At 48.6% G+C, this 13,604-nt stretch overlaps 1 protein-coding gene across 1 annotated transcript in view; it reads left to right on the top strand.

Moving 5' to 3' along the window:
* Positions 1-13,604, top strand: part of DLG5 (discs large MAGUK scaffold protein 5) — a 120,110-nt gene that overhangs the window by 59,916 nt on the left and 46,590 nt on the right. The window contains exons 3-5 of the mRNA XM_068981793.1: positions 841-1,003; positions 2,298-2,441; positions 3,004-3,187. Coding sequence (XP_068837894.1) covers positions 841-1,003; positions 2,298-2,441; positions 3,004-3,187 — 491 coding nt within the window. The remainder of the gene's footprint in view (positions 1-840; positions 1,004-2,297; positions 2,442-3,003; positions 3,188-13,604) is intronic.

The following is a 13,604-nucleotide window of genomic DNA, read 5'->3' on the forward strand; positions in this document are numbered from 1 at the left end:
CAAGTATACCAGTACCATGGATTTGTCTCTTTTTCTGGGACATTTGAGTGAGGTGCATTCTTCCTAGAAACAGATTGGGGTCTCACCAGAGGTGTTGGTGGTGGCCACTTTTCCTAAGTAACGGCATACGGCGTGGGGTTTCCTTCTCAGAACATGTCTAGTCCTGGGGATACGTGATGAGGCCCTGCTGTGGGCTGGGCCGCCAGAGGCCCTGGGACTTCCCTGCACCCTTTGGCCATGGGCAGCTGTCCCTGCACCTCCTCCAAGCTGCATATCTGGGCTGGTGGAGCAGGTCCTCAAGCAGTTGGGCAGCTTGGAAGAGGGGGAGCCATGCAGACTGTCCAGCCCTGATCAGGGAAGAACAGAACACGGCCCATGGGCCCAGCTTAGGAACGGGCTGCCTCTGTTCTCTGCCACCCTCTCTGGATTGCAACCGTGCCTTCCTCTTCAGGCTGTGTCTTCCACTCTGTTCAGGGCTTAGGCCGGACTCTTTGCCCAGAGGAAGGTGACAGCTGGTGGTAGCAGAGCAGGCAAAGATGCAAAGATGAGGCTGGGCCATCCTGGAGGTGCCAAAGCCAGGCTGGGGAGAGAGAGGGGGGCCCCGGCGTCCTCAGCCAGGGCCCCGGGAGCGGATGCTGGAGCCAGTCTGCCTGGGCTCTGGTCCCTGCCTTGCCTCTTGCTCTCTGACTTGGGGGTGTCATCTGGGAAAGAGGGTTGTAACCGGACCCACCTGGGAAGGTGGGTGTGAGGAGTGAAGGCCAGCTGAGAGCCCAGAATGGCACCTGGCTGCTGGTGGGGGCTGGGCAAAAGCAAGTTCACTTTGTCACCTTCCTCCTGCAGGCACCACCGGGAAGGCGCCATCCCCACCGCCTGTGCTCAGCGACCGGCAGGTGAATGAGAAGGTGGAGAACCTCTCCATTCAGCTGCGGCTGATGACCCGGGAGAGGAACGAGCTGCGGAAGCGCCTGGCCTTTGCCACCCACGGGACCACCTTTGACAAGAGGTGGGGACCATGCACCTCCCCCTGCTGGACGAGGGCACCGCCTTGATGCCGCGGCATCCCCTGCCCCAGTCACCCTGTCGCTGAGCCTTGACTGACCTGTGCGTCCACACGCATCGTGTTTCTCTGTGCAGGGGCGCTGCTGTCTGCTGGGAACCCTAGCCTGCTTCGTTGTTGAGTAGATCTTTATGTGGTTTGTCGACCTGTTAGTTGTTTCCCGCCACATACATACTTTAAAAAGGGTTGGTCCCACCTGACTTTTTGTTATTTTGAAGAACACCTTTGGCTGCTTCTTTTGTTGGGATTAAGAGGTAGATAGCAAGGAAGGGTTGGGGAGATTCTGGCAGGGTTCTGAGGGAGGCGGGAGCAGGCTCGGTTTAATCTGTTTCCTTTGAAAGCATCAGGGGTATGTGCCTCACCCCAAGGAAGGTTTTGCTTGGTGGCTTTTATGAAGACGTGTCTCTTGGTCAGACAGCTTGAGGGCTGGGCGTGAGTGTGAGCTGGCCTTAGCCGCTTTCGTGTCACCAAGGCGAGGAGTGGCTACACAGAGACTAGCCCTTCTATATGAGGCTGCTGATGCCCCCTAGAGCAGGGGGTACCAGACGGGAGCTACACCAGGACCACCCACAAGGGCTTGTTAAAGCACAGATTGCTGGCCATCCCTTCCTCCCTCCTGAGTGTCTGATTTCGGAGGTCTGGGGCTGGCCTGAGAATATGCACTTCTGACAAATTCCCAGGTGATTACAACGCTGCAGGTCTGGGAACCTCACTTTGAGAACTCCTGCTTCTGGCTGTTTTTCTCAATCTTGGCTGCACATTGGAATCCCTTGAGGGGGTTTAAAAAAAAAAAAAAAATCCCCATGTCTGAGTCCTGCCCTCAGGGATGCTGATGTAATTGGTCTGGGCCTTGGTCTTTCATTATGCACCCAGGATTGAGAATCCCTGCTCTTAGGAGAGGAGGAGCTTCGTCACAGGGACTTGGTAGACCGATGTACAGGCTGGTTGCGTGGCCTCCTGGAGGCTCCCAGAGATCCAGAGCACCTCCCAGCTCTCCAGACCCACCCAGGGAGATAAGCAATAGGGGCCCTCCGTCCTGGGGGTTCTGATTCCGTCTGTCTGGGTGTGGCCAGGACGTCTGGGCTTAGCAGGGCACCAGGTAGATGTGGTGGTGTGGAGGTGGCCGGTGTTTGGGAACCGCTAGGCTGGAGTGACCTAGGACATGGCTCTTCAGGGAGAGACGTCCTTGTCGTGGTGATCCCGAGCGCCGCGTTCACTGGCTGTTTGCTGTCGGGGCCAGGCCCTACCACAGGCTGAACCCAGACTACGAGAGGCTGAAGATCCAGTGTGTGCGGGCCATGTCGGACCTGCAGAGTCTGCAGAGCCAGCACACCAACGCCCTGAGGAGGTGCGAGGAGGTGGCCAAGGAGACGGACTTCTACCAGTGAGTGCCTGGGGCTCCCCGCTGCTGCCTCTTGCCAGTCTTTATTTCTGGACCCAGAGCCTGGGCTTCTGGTTCTGTCTTTGCTGTCTAGCAAGCAGTGGGCCTTCACCTAGTAGCTGTGTGGTTTTGGACCTCAGTTTTCATACCGCATCCACGGTCAGCTTCCGAAGCATGGTCGGTAGGAAAGTGGTTGAATGCGTGAGCCAGGCAGATTGCTGGGCTTCTGGTCCACAGAGGCCAATGGGGCATCTTCCCCTTTGTTCTCCTGGGGCCCCTCCGAGGGCATCTGCCTGCCCACCTGCTGACACTGGCCCAAGCCCTCAGTATTGAAGGTGCTGGGTCCCTACCAGCTAGGGGGTTATCTGCTTTCCTTGGCCACACATATACCATTTTAGTGTCAGGTTGCTAAAAAATGGTTTGGGTCTTAATGGCATGTGGCTGACACCAGGGTTTGAGTGGCCTGTCTGGTGTATTGGGGGTGTTGGGACCTGGTGGAGGAGAAGGTGATACCTTGGTGGGAGTTGGAGGCTGGCTGGGCTCACTGTTGTTGGGGGCATTTCAGCACACTCCACAGCCGGCTCCTGAGCGACCAGACCCAGCTGAAGGATGACGTGGATATGCTGAGGCGGGAGAATGGACAGCTGCTACGGGAACGCAACCTGCTCCAGCAGTCATGGGAGGACATGAAGCGGCTCCATGAGGAGGACCAGAAGGAAATTGGCGACCTCCGGGCCCAGCAGCAGCAGGTACAACCGGGCTGGGCAGCGGGAGCAGATGAAGGTCAGGCATCCACCCACTCACAGTCCGATTACCAGCCCCCCTCCACCTACTCATCTACCCACCTGCTATTTCACCCACCCACCCACTCACCATCCATCCATCCATCTACCTACCCGCCCACCTATCACCCGCCATCTATCTATGCGTCTGTCCACTTACCACCTGCTTATCCACCACCTACGCGTCCGTGTGATTACTTAGCAAGTATTTCTGGTGTCTGCTTTTTGTGAGGAATTGGGCTATCTGTGAGCAAACACTGAACCCTTGTGGTCCTGGACTCTGCAGTGTGATGGAGGATACAAATGTTAATCAAATAATCACACACACTCTGTATCATTATGAGTGTTGCCAGGGCTAAGAAGGAGGTGCTCTGTGGTATGTGTGCTGGGTAACAGGAATTTGACTTAGTTTGAGAGCCTGAGGGTCTATAGCTTCTTTGTATGGATTTTGTGTGAAATTATAGATGGAGAGAAGCTTGGAAACATTAAATCTCTTTGCAAGTACGAGGTGGCACCGTTTCCATCGTGGTTTGGGGGTGGGAGTGTGTCCTGTTTCTCTTGCTGCTCTCTGCATTAGGAGTCAGTTTCTTCCCTCTGCTCAGCTCTTGTTTCGCATTGACAGAGGTGTGAGGAGCAGGCCACTCAGAACACCGCTTGCTATGGGTGGTGTGGCCAGTGCCCCTTCTCTTGTAGTTTATGGTCTGAAGCTGCTTGGGCTGCAGGGCCATGGCAAGGACTGATACGCTCTGTGTCTGTAGATGGTTGGACCTTTTGGGTTGGAAGAAAGTCCCAGGAGGAGGCAGAGTGTCCTCCTAGCACTGCGGCAGAGGTCTGATTTAAGCAGAGCCCCTTCCCCATCAGAAGCATTTATGGTTCCTCAGTTAAAGGAGGACTGTTACAGTTTGATTGACACAAACCGGATATATAACTATCTGAACTCACTTGTTAGCACTAGGTTTCTTCCATTTGCAAAAATTTTTTAAATTGTGAAACTGCTGCGGGCTTACAGAATAGCTGCGAGTACAGTATAAAGAGTTTTTCTCTTTTTTCTTAAGTTGCCAGCCTGATGTCCCATCGCCCCATAGCACGTAAATGTGTACTTGTTACCAGCAAGGATCTTCTCCCGTTTCACAGTAACCCATCAGGCATTAATGTTGCTACGTACCACCATCCAACCGTCAGACCCTGGTCAAGGTCTGCCAGTTGTTGCCTTAATAGTGTCTTTAACAGGAAAAGGAGCTTGTTTGGAACAAAGCGCTGTGTTTACTTGTTGTGTCTCTTTGATCTCCTTCAACCTGGAACAGTTCCCCAGGCTGTAACCTGTGTGATCTTCATGCTTTGGAAGATTACAGGTTAGTTATTTTCTAGGTAGTCTCTCTGTCTGGATTTGTCTGGTCCTCATGGTTGGGGCTTCCCAGGTGGCTTGGACAGCAAAGCATCTGCCCGCAGTGTGAGAGACCCGGCTTCCATCCCTGGGTTGGGAATATCCCCTGGAGAAGGAAATGGCACCCCACTCCAGTACTCTTGCCTGGAAAATCCCATGAACGGAGGAGTCTGGTAGGCTGCATGCAGTCCATGGGGTTGCTAAGAGTCGGACGCGACTGAGCGACTTCACTTTCTTTCTTTCTTTCATGGGTGGATGAGTTTTTCATCTTAGGCAGGACTTTCACAGGCCGAAGCTGCCTTTTCTTGTTGTATCCTGTTGACTGGGACTTGGCTTGATATGACTTATTACTAAGGATGTTCACTTTGATCATTTGACTAAGGTGGTGTCTCTAGGCTTCACCACTGTAGTGATACTTGTTTTTTCCTTTACACACACACACTCTCTCTCTCTCTCTATCCCCCCCCCCCCATCTCTCCCCCCCTATCTCTCCCACGGCATCCTGTCCTACTTAGTGGGTTACCCCTATGGCCAGTGGAAACCACTTCAAGCTTCCTTCTCTGTTTGTTTATTCATTCATTCAACTAAGACTGTGTCCAATCTTAGTTGCAGTGTTCGGCTTTTCCCTTATGGTGGCTCACAGGCTTGGCTGCTTGTGACACGTGGGATCATAGTTCCCTCACCCAGGACAAGTCCCCTGCATTGGAAGGCAGATTCTTAACCACTGGTCCACCAGGGAAGTCCCTTCTCTGTCTTTTCTCCACATCCCCTCATTCTTTGAGCACGTTCTTGTTCTCTGGCACAAGATGTTTCAGGCTTGTTTTATAATTATCTTGCTGTAGTCCTGGAAATCAGATGTGTATCCTAGGAGTTCACATTCTTTTTAGTGGAGAATAGAAGCAAGGTCTGAATGCTGGGTGTACTTGGTGTATTCAGAGCTCCTGGGGCGTAATGGTTTCCAGGACCTTTCAGGGAACAGAGTGAGAATATCTGAGCACATCCCAGCCACACACACACGCACTCATATCTATTGCCATGTGTGTGTCTCTCTCTCTTCCTAATATACCTGTATCTTCAATATGTCATATGTATATTGGAAACCATGAGCTCACACTCACATTTCTCGTTCCAGCGCAGAACCACAATATGAAGGGTCCATTCTTGTCTTCTTCCTTTCCATTTTCGTATCTCCCTTCTCCAGCAGTGAGAAATCTGGTTTCGATTCTTCTTAATCTATTTACTTATTGGCTCTATGTGTACCTGCTTGCTTCTCCCTCTGCTGCCTCCCTCCCCACACCATTCCCCTTGTCACCCTTTGCTGGGTCCCCGTGCGCCTCTGCAGGGCCTCTGCTTGTCTGTACAGGCCCTGATGGCCACTCCAGGGTGCCCCTCACCCGCTGCAGCCTCCTGGCCCGCTCTGCCTTACCGAATGACTGTTAGATTAAATAGTTCAAAAAGTGGAAGGGCAGTGCTTTCTTCATGTTTTTATACTTTTTAAAATTTGTTAACATTAATATACATTTTGTAAATAATTAAAACATCGACACAGACATTTAAAAAATAAAAAATTATTTCTGTAGTCTCACTCCACAGAAATAACTAACCATGAGTATAACACCATGAAAAGTTTGAGACTTTTATCTGTACACATGGAATACTTTATATCTTATTAACATATTCGACAAAATGAGATTGCACAGTGCTTTCATGGCTAGCGTGTTTTTTCTTGCTGAATATGTCACGTGCATCTTTCTTTTTCAGTACAGATTCTACTTCCTCGTTTTTAACTGCTGCAGATTATTGAGTTACATAAAAGCAGCATAATTGATTTAACTAGTCTGCTATTGACTGACCCTTGGACTATTTTCAGTCTTTTCCTGTCACAAGCTATGTTCTATTGAAAAAATTGTTCCTATGGTTTATTTTCTTTCTCTGATATTTGTTGACGCCTTATGTGGGATTAACCCACTGCGGGCTCAGGGCAGGCCCCTAAGCTGGAGATACTTGGAGATACCTGGAGCCTTTTCTGCGAGCCCTCTGATTTGTTGTTGTTGTTCAGCTGCTAAGTTGTGTCTAACTCGTTGTGACCCCATAGACTAGAGCACACCACGCTTCCTTGTCCTTCACAAACTCCCTGAGTTTGCTCAGATTCATGTCCATTGAGTCAGTGATGCTATCTAATCATCTCATCCTCTGCTGCCCTCTTCTCCTTTTGCCTTCAATCTTCCCTAGCCTCAGGGTCTTTTCCAGCGGCTCTTCCTATCAGGTGGCCAAAGGATTGGAGTTTCAGCTTCAGCATCATTCCTCCCAGTGAATATTCAGAGTTGATTTCCTTTAGGATTGACTGGTTTGATCTTGCTGTCCCAGGGACTCTCAGAAGCCTTCTCCAACACCACAGTTCAAAAGCATCAGTTCTTTGGTGCTCAGCCTTCCTCATGGTCCTGCTCTCACATCCGTACATGACTACTGGAAAAACCGTAGCTTTGATTAGATGGACCTTTGCTGGCAAAGTGATGTCTCTGCTTTTTAATATGCTGTCCAGGTTTGTCATACGTTTTCCTCCACGTGGAAGGAGCAAAACGTGTTTTAATTTCTTGGCTGCAGTCACCGACAGAGAGCCTCTGATTAGAGGGGTTGGTTATGTGGCGGCAAGTCTGGCAGTGGGAGTGGGTGGGCCTAGCCCAGCGATGGTAACAGGAAGGTTCCTGGAAGCAGGAAGGTAAGAACAAAGACCAGGGTAGCAGGAGTCTAGTTGGTGCTCTTCCAGCCCATTCCTCTTGTTTCTTTTCCTATAGCTCTGACCCTTGGGGTGAGGCAGGTGATTACAGTGGTCAGTGAGTGTCCCCAGGTCTCTTTAGCTACACCAGTGCTCCTTAGCAAGTGGCCTGGGAGCCACCTCGGGACCCCGCCAGGAGAGGAAACCCAGTACCAGTTGGGGGGTCAAGGGTGTATCTGAGCCACCAGGCCGCCTGCTCTCCAGGCCAGGGCCTTAGCCTCTTTACCAGGTCTGAGGTGGGCGTCTGGGCTGTGAAAAGCTCAGGTCTCGGGTAGGCCAGCAGCTGAGGAAGCGGGGACACGGGGGCGGCCATAGGTCTCCTCCCTGGGGCAAAGGCCAACCTCGCTGGACAAGGCCGGTTTTGTTGCCCAGATCCTCCCACGCCTTGTTAACTTGAAGAGGCCCTTGCGGGGTAAATGGTGCTATTTGACTTGCGTGTTTGCTCGAGGGATTTGTGGGCTCCCCAGCCCTCAGTGTGATTTATCTCAGAGGAAATGAGGCAGCTGGTGGGGAGGGTGCTGTGGGCTTGGGTCCTAGGACCTCTCCCTCTCTAGAAGTGGCAGACAGGTGGCTTTTTGTGTGTGGCTGCGTGTGTTTGCTTGCATGTGTGTTTTCGGGGGCGGGCATAGTGTAGCAGTTCTGTCTCCAAGGGACTGCAGTCAGAATGCGCTATCTGGATGCCCAAGTGATTTGGGGCAGAGATGGCCAAGCCTTGGTGGCGGGGAGGGGCAACGTAGGGGATATTTTTGCATCTTCTATCTTGACTACGGTAGTACCTACCTGATCTCTGGTTAAAGAAGAAAAAAAAACCTTCAGTGATAGTGAAGTCACTCAGCCTGGGTGTCACTCCCTGGAGGTGACCAACCTCTCTGAACCCCATGGGATATTTCCATGTGGACGTTTTCTGTGTCATATTTAACATACCAAGTTTTGTCTTTATTTTCTGCCACCTGTCTTTTTTTTTTTAACTTGCAGTATATCATAGGTCTCCTTATATTTTCTGTAAATTTGAAACATCCAACAAGATATTTTATAGGCTAGCTGTCAGTATTTTATGAACAGCGTTCTGTTTGTTGAGCATCATAGTAGTCTGCACTTTTTCCTGTTAGAAATAATTTTTTAGTGGGCACCCTTACATATATCATTGTGTTCCTTTGTGCGTGTTTTTCTAAAGTTTGGTTCTTAGAGGTATCCCTGGAAGGTTCAAAGTAATGCTTTTCTTTTAAAAAAAAAAAAAAAAAAGTTGGTTCTACCAATTTATTTGGGAAGCTTGAGTCTCCAGGAAACTTCCCTCTCTTCCTTTTGGCCCTGTTACCGTTCTTTAAATATACTTTTTTCCCTGATGATTCATGGAAGTTGACTTCTTTTCCCCGATAACCCAGGAATTGGGTTTCTTAGTCTCCAAAGGGCCTGGCTCTCAGAGAAGCCCAGCGTGTTTTTGACCAGCGTGGAGCAGGATGTGAGTACAGCTGTTCCTGGCCTCCTTGTGGGGAACAACTCAGGCTGTGGCTGTCTTGCTGTGTGAATGGGACCAGGCCCTGGCTTTCTGCCTCCCCTGGGCCACTTCCACCCCCTCCTCACAGGCCGGACGGGAGTCATCTCTAAAGACTGCCGCCTGCCTGAGCTGAGAAGTGTATCAGCTTTTTCACTTCAGAACTCTGGGCCAAATGTAAATATTCTCTCTCAGACTGCTGTTAGCCTTAGCTGGGAAGCTAAACGTTTAGTTTGATGGTTAGTGTGTTTGTGCTGAACTGTCTACTAAGAACATAATCTTCTAACCATAAAAAGGAAAAATTCTAGACTGATAGGATAGTCTTTTAAATCCTCTGGTGTTAACTGTGGCTGTGGTTTTTCCCAAATTTCTCCAGAGGCTTTTGAGCACATTAGCACAGGCAGGATTCTCAGCTCCGTTTGTAGAGAAAAGCTGAGAAGTGTTAGGGGCCCCGTGGGCCTCTGAGTATCTCGGTGCTGTCCCGTGGGAAAGGGACTGTTTTTGTGCCTTAAGGGCTCCGACAAGACATTAGGAGTTGAGAAAGGTAGATTTCAGCACACAATGAGCAGAACCCTCTTGTGCAGAGCTTTCAGCTGTGGAATGGGCAGAGCCTCGGCCGGGACAGTGTGAGGTATCAGCCTGATCTCCCCAGGGTTCCTTCTGATCCCAGAGCCTATTGCGTTAGCCCGCTGGATTGGGCATCAGAAAAGATCCCTGGGTCTGTTCTGTGGTTTTCTCTGATTGACCCTGTCTCAATGGGAAATTGTGACCCATCCTGGCAGCGGATTCACTGGTGCTAAGCTGTGCCTGGGCCATCATGCAGACCCCATCCAAGCACCTTATGGTGGGCATCTGGGGACTATTTCCCAGTGAAGAGAGGCCAAGCCTCAGTGTGTAGTCCAGCTTTTGTGTGGACTGGTGCTGGTGGGCTTTGCTGGGCTAATGATCACAACAAGGTTTTTCTTTGCATCATTTCAAAGCCGCCTTTAAAATTAGGTTTTATTTTAATATTGGGATAACATAATTTTTGTTTCCTTATTTTTTTAACGGAGGTATAATTGACATGTAACGTTGTATTAGTTTCAGGTCTACAACGTAATGATTTGATACTTGTATACATTGTGACAAGCTCACCTCTGTAGTCTAGTTAACACTCATCAACTTATGTAGGTAAAAGTTTTTCTTGTGATGAGAGCTAAATCAGCTTTGTTTCTTAATGAAGCTTGGAAGGCTGGACAGCTATGGGGGTGCATTTGGCTGTTCTACGCAGGGCTGCCACCTCGTGGAAAACTCTGGGAATGGCAGCAATGCCTTTGTTCTGTGGTTCTTACCTGGCTTGGGGATGTTTAGAGTATAAAACGTTTGGAGTGATTTTTAATTGGACTGTTTGAGGTACTGCCCAGAAGACGGGGAAATCTGGTCCAGAAGCTGGATCGTTTCCAGATGTGAGCCTGAAGTCAGGAGAGCTCTCCACTGGCTCTGTGTATTCTGGGCATGTGTGGGCACATCCTTGTGGGATGCCTTTCTCACCCCTCACTGGTGGGCTCTGTGTCAGCTGATACCCTTGGGGTCCTCCAGACCTCGTCTGCGCCTGGACAAATTCAGGGGTCCTTGGTCCGTTCTGCACTTGGGGGGCCATTTCTCCTTTGTCTAGTGATTTATGGAAAGAGATAATGTTATTATCTCCATCTTGCAACATACATAAAAATATATTCTAATATTTTAAATAAATAGTTTAGAGGTTTACATGTGAAATATAAAACTCCTTTTAGAAAAACTAATGAGAGAATATGTTCATGATCTCAAGATAGGAAGGAAAGAATTTCTTTTTTAATATAAATTTATTTATTTTCATTGGAGGTTAATCACTTTACAATATTGTATTGGTTTTGCCATACATCAACATGAATCTGCCACAGGTATACACGTGTTCCCCATCCTGAACCCCCCTCCAACCACCTCCCTCCCGTACCATCCCTCTGGGTCTTCCCGGTGCACCAGCCCCGAGCATCCTGTATCCTACATTGAACCTGGACTGGCGACTCGTTTCATATATGACATTATACATGTTTCAGTGCCATTCTCCCAAATCATCCCACCCTCTCCCTCTCCCACAGAGTCCAAAAGACTGTTCTCTACATCTGTGTCTCTTTTGCTGTCTCACATACAGGGTTATCGTTACCATCTTTCTAAATTCCATATATATGCGTTAGTATACTGTATTGGTGTTTTTCTTTCTGGCTTACTTCACTCTGTATAATAGGCTCTAGTTTCATCCACCTCATTAGAACTGATTCAAATGTATTCTTATTTTAAAATTTAAACTTCTCATTTTGTATTGGGGTATAGCTAATTAGTAATGTTGTGATAGTCTCAGGGCTTCCCAGGTTGTGAACAGCAAAGGGACTCAGCCATACATACACAGGTATCCATTCTCCCCCAAACTCACCTCCAGTCCAGGCTGCCACATAACATTGAGCCGAGTTCTCTGTGCTACACAGTAGGTCCTTGTTGGTTATGTATTTTAATTATAGCCGTGTGTACCTGTCTATCTCAAGTTCTCTAACTATCCCTTCCCCCCGGCAACCATAAGTTCATTCTCTAAGTCTGTGAGTCTCGTTTTATTTCATAAATAAGTTCATCTGTATCATTACTGTTTCTATTACACATATAAGGGATGTCGTATGATGTTTCTCCTTCTCTGACTTACTTCACTCAGTGTGACAATCTCCATGTCCATCCATGTTGCTGCAGATGGCATTATTTCATTATTTATAATATCTGAATAATATTCTATCATATATATGTTCCACATCTTCTTTATCCTTGGAAGGAAAGAATTTCTTAAATAAAGCAGTCCACTCCAGTCTTCCTGCCTGGAGAATCCCCATGGACAGAGGAGCCTGGCGGGCTGACGTCTATGGGGTCGCACAGAGTTGGACACAACTGAAGCGACTTAGCAGCAGCAGCAGCAAACATCTATCACAGTGACAGGGCGTGATGCAGAGCAGTCTTGTGGTCACTGAGGGAGGATAAAGGGGTGGGAAATGGATGACTGGGAGTTTGGGATTAGCAGATGCAAACTGTTATATGTAGAATGGATAAACAGTGAGGTCATACTGTGTAGCACAGGGAAATACATTCAACATCCTGTGATAAAACAGTGGAAAAGAATGTAAAAAAGAACGTCTGTATTTATGTATAACGGACTCACTCTGTTGTATAGCAGAAAATAGCACACTGTAAATCACCTGTGTGTATGTGCTGAGTCGCTCAGTCGTGTCCGACTCTGTGCGACCCCATGGACGACAGCCCGCCAGGCTCCTCTGTCCATGGGGATTCTCCAGGCAGGAAGACTGGAGTGGGTTGCCATGCCCCCCTTCAGGGGGTCTTTCCAACCCATGGGTGGAACCCGGGTCTCCCGCATTGCAGGAGGATTCTTTCCTGCCTGAGCCACCATACTTCAACCTATTCTGTCCACAACATACACTACTATATTTTAAATAGATAGGCAACAAAGATCCACTATACAGCGCAGGGAGCTATACTTAATATCTTATAATAACCTGTAACGGGAAAGAATCTAAAAAAAGACTACATATATATATATATTTATATATATAACCGAATCACTTTGCTATACACCTGAAATTAATACAACATTGGAAATCAGTTATATTTAATAAAATTTTTAAAAATCTAAAAATGTGTGATGTGCTTCTACAGTGAAATACTGCCTGCACCACTGCCTAAGCCTCAAAAGCAGCATTGCATAAAAGGAAGCACATGTAACACCATTAGGAATTTTCATGAGTACATAAGTTGCTGCCAAGTTGCTTCAGTCGTGTCCGACTCTGTGCAACCCCATAGACGGTAGCCCACCAGGCTCCCCCGTCCCTGGGATTCTCCAGGCAAGAACACTGGAGTGGGTTGCCATTGCCTTCTCCAGTGCATGAAAGGGAAAAGTGAAAGTGAAGTCGCTCAGTCGTGTCTGACCCTCAGCAACCCCATGGACTGCAGCCTTCCAGGCTCCTCCGTCCGTGGGATTTTCCAGGCAAGAGCACTGGAGTGGAAGTAAAATACGCATTCTGATGGCTGATAGCAAACATAGGGGAGCAGTTCTGGAGAGGGATGTGAGGGGTACTGAGTAAGAGAAGGGTATATTGAGGGCTTTGGCTAAGCATCTGTAATAATTTATATCCTCGGAAAGCAGTTTGAGATATGTGACAAAGTAGAGTTGGCCCTCTATATCCTTGAGTTTCACATCTGAAGATTCAACCAACCAGAAATTGGGGGGAAAAATACCAGAAAGCTTGGAAAAGCAAAGCTTGTACTTGCCTTGCTGGCAACTATTTCCGAAGCATATACATTGTGTTAGGCATTATGCGTAATCTAGAGATGATGTAAAGGATAGGGAGCATGCGCATGGACAGAGGAGCCTGGCAGGCTGCAGTCCACGGGGCCGCAAAGAGTCAGACACGCCTGAACCAACTGAGCACACACGCGTATACCGTGTGACATGAAAGATTGGAGCATTCATGCATTTTGGTATCTGAAAGGGGTCTTGGAATCAATCCCTCGTTGACTGCCTTAAGATGAGAGCACAGTAGTGGGTTCTTATCATTTTATTGCATTATTTGCTGTGCTTTAGTGTATGTTTGGAAGATACTGCATTGTTTTTTAAGAAGACTTTAAATGATGAAGTGAGGCTCCATCAGTGGTTTTCTGACCA

Source organism: Capricornis sumatraensis, chromosome 10 (genome assembly GCF_032405125.1).
Source record: "Capricornis sumatraensis isolate serow.1 chromosome 10, serow.2, whole genome shotgun sequence".
NCBI classification, from domain to species: domain Eukaryota; kingdom Metazoa; phylum Chordata; class Mammalia; order Artiodactyla; family Bovidae; genus Capricornis; species Capricornis sumatraensis.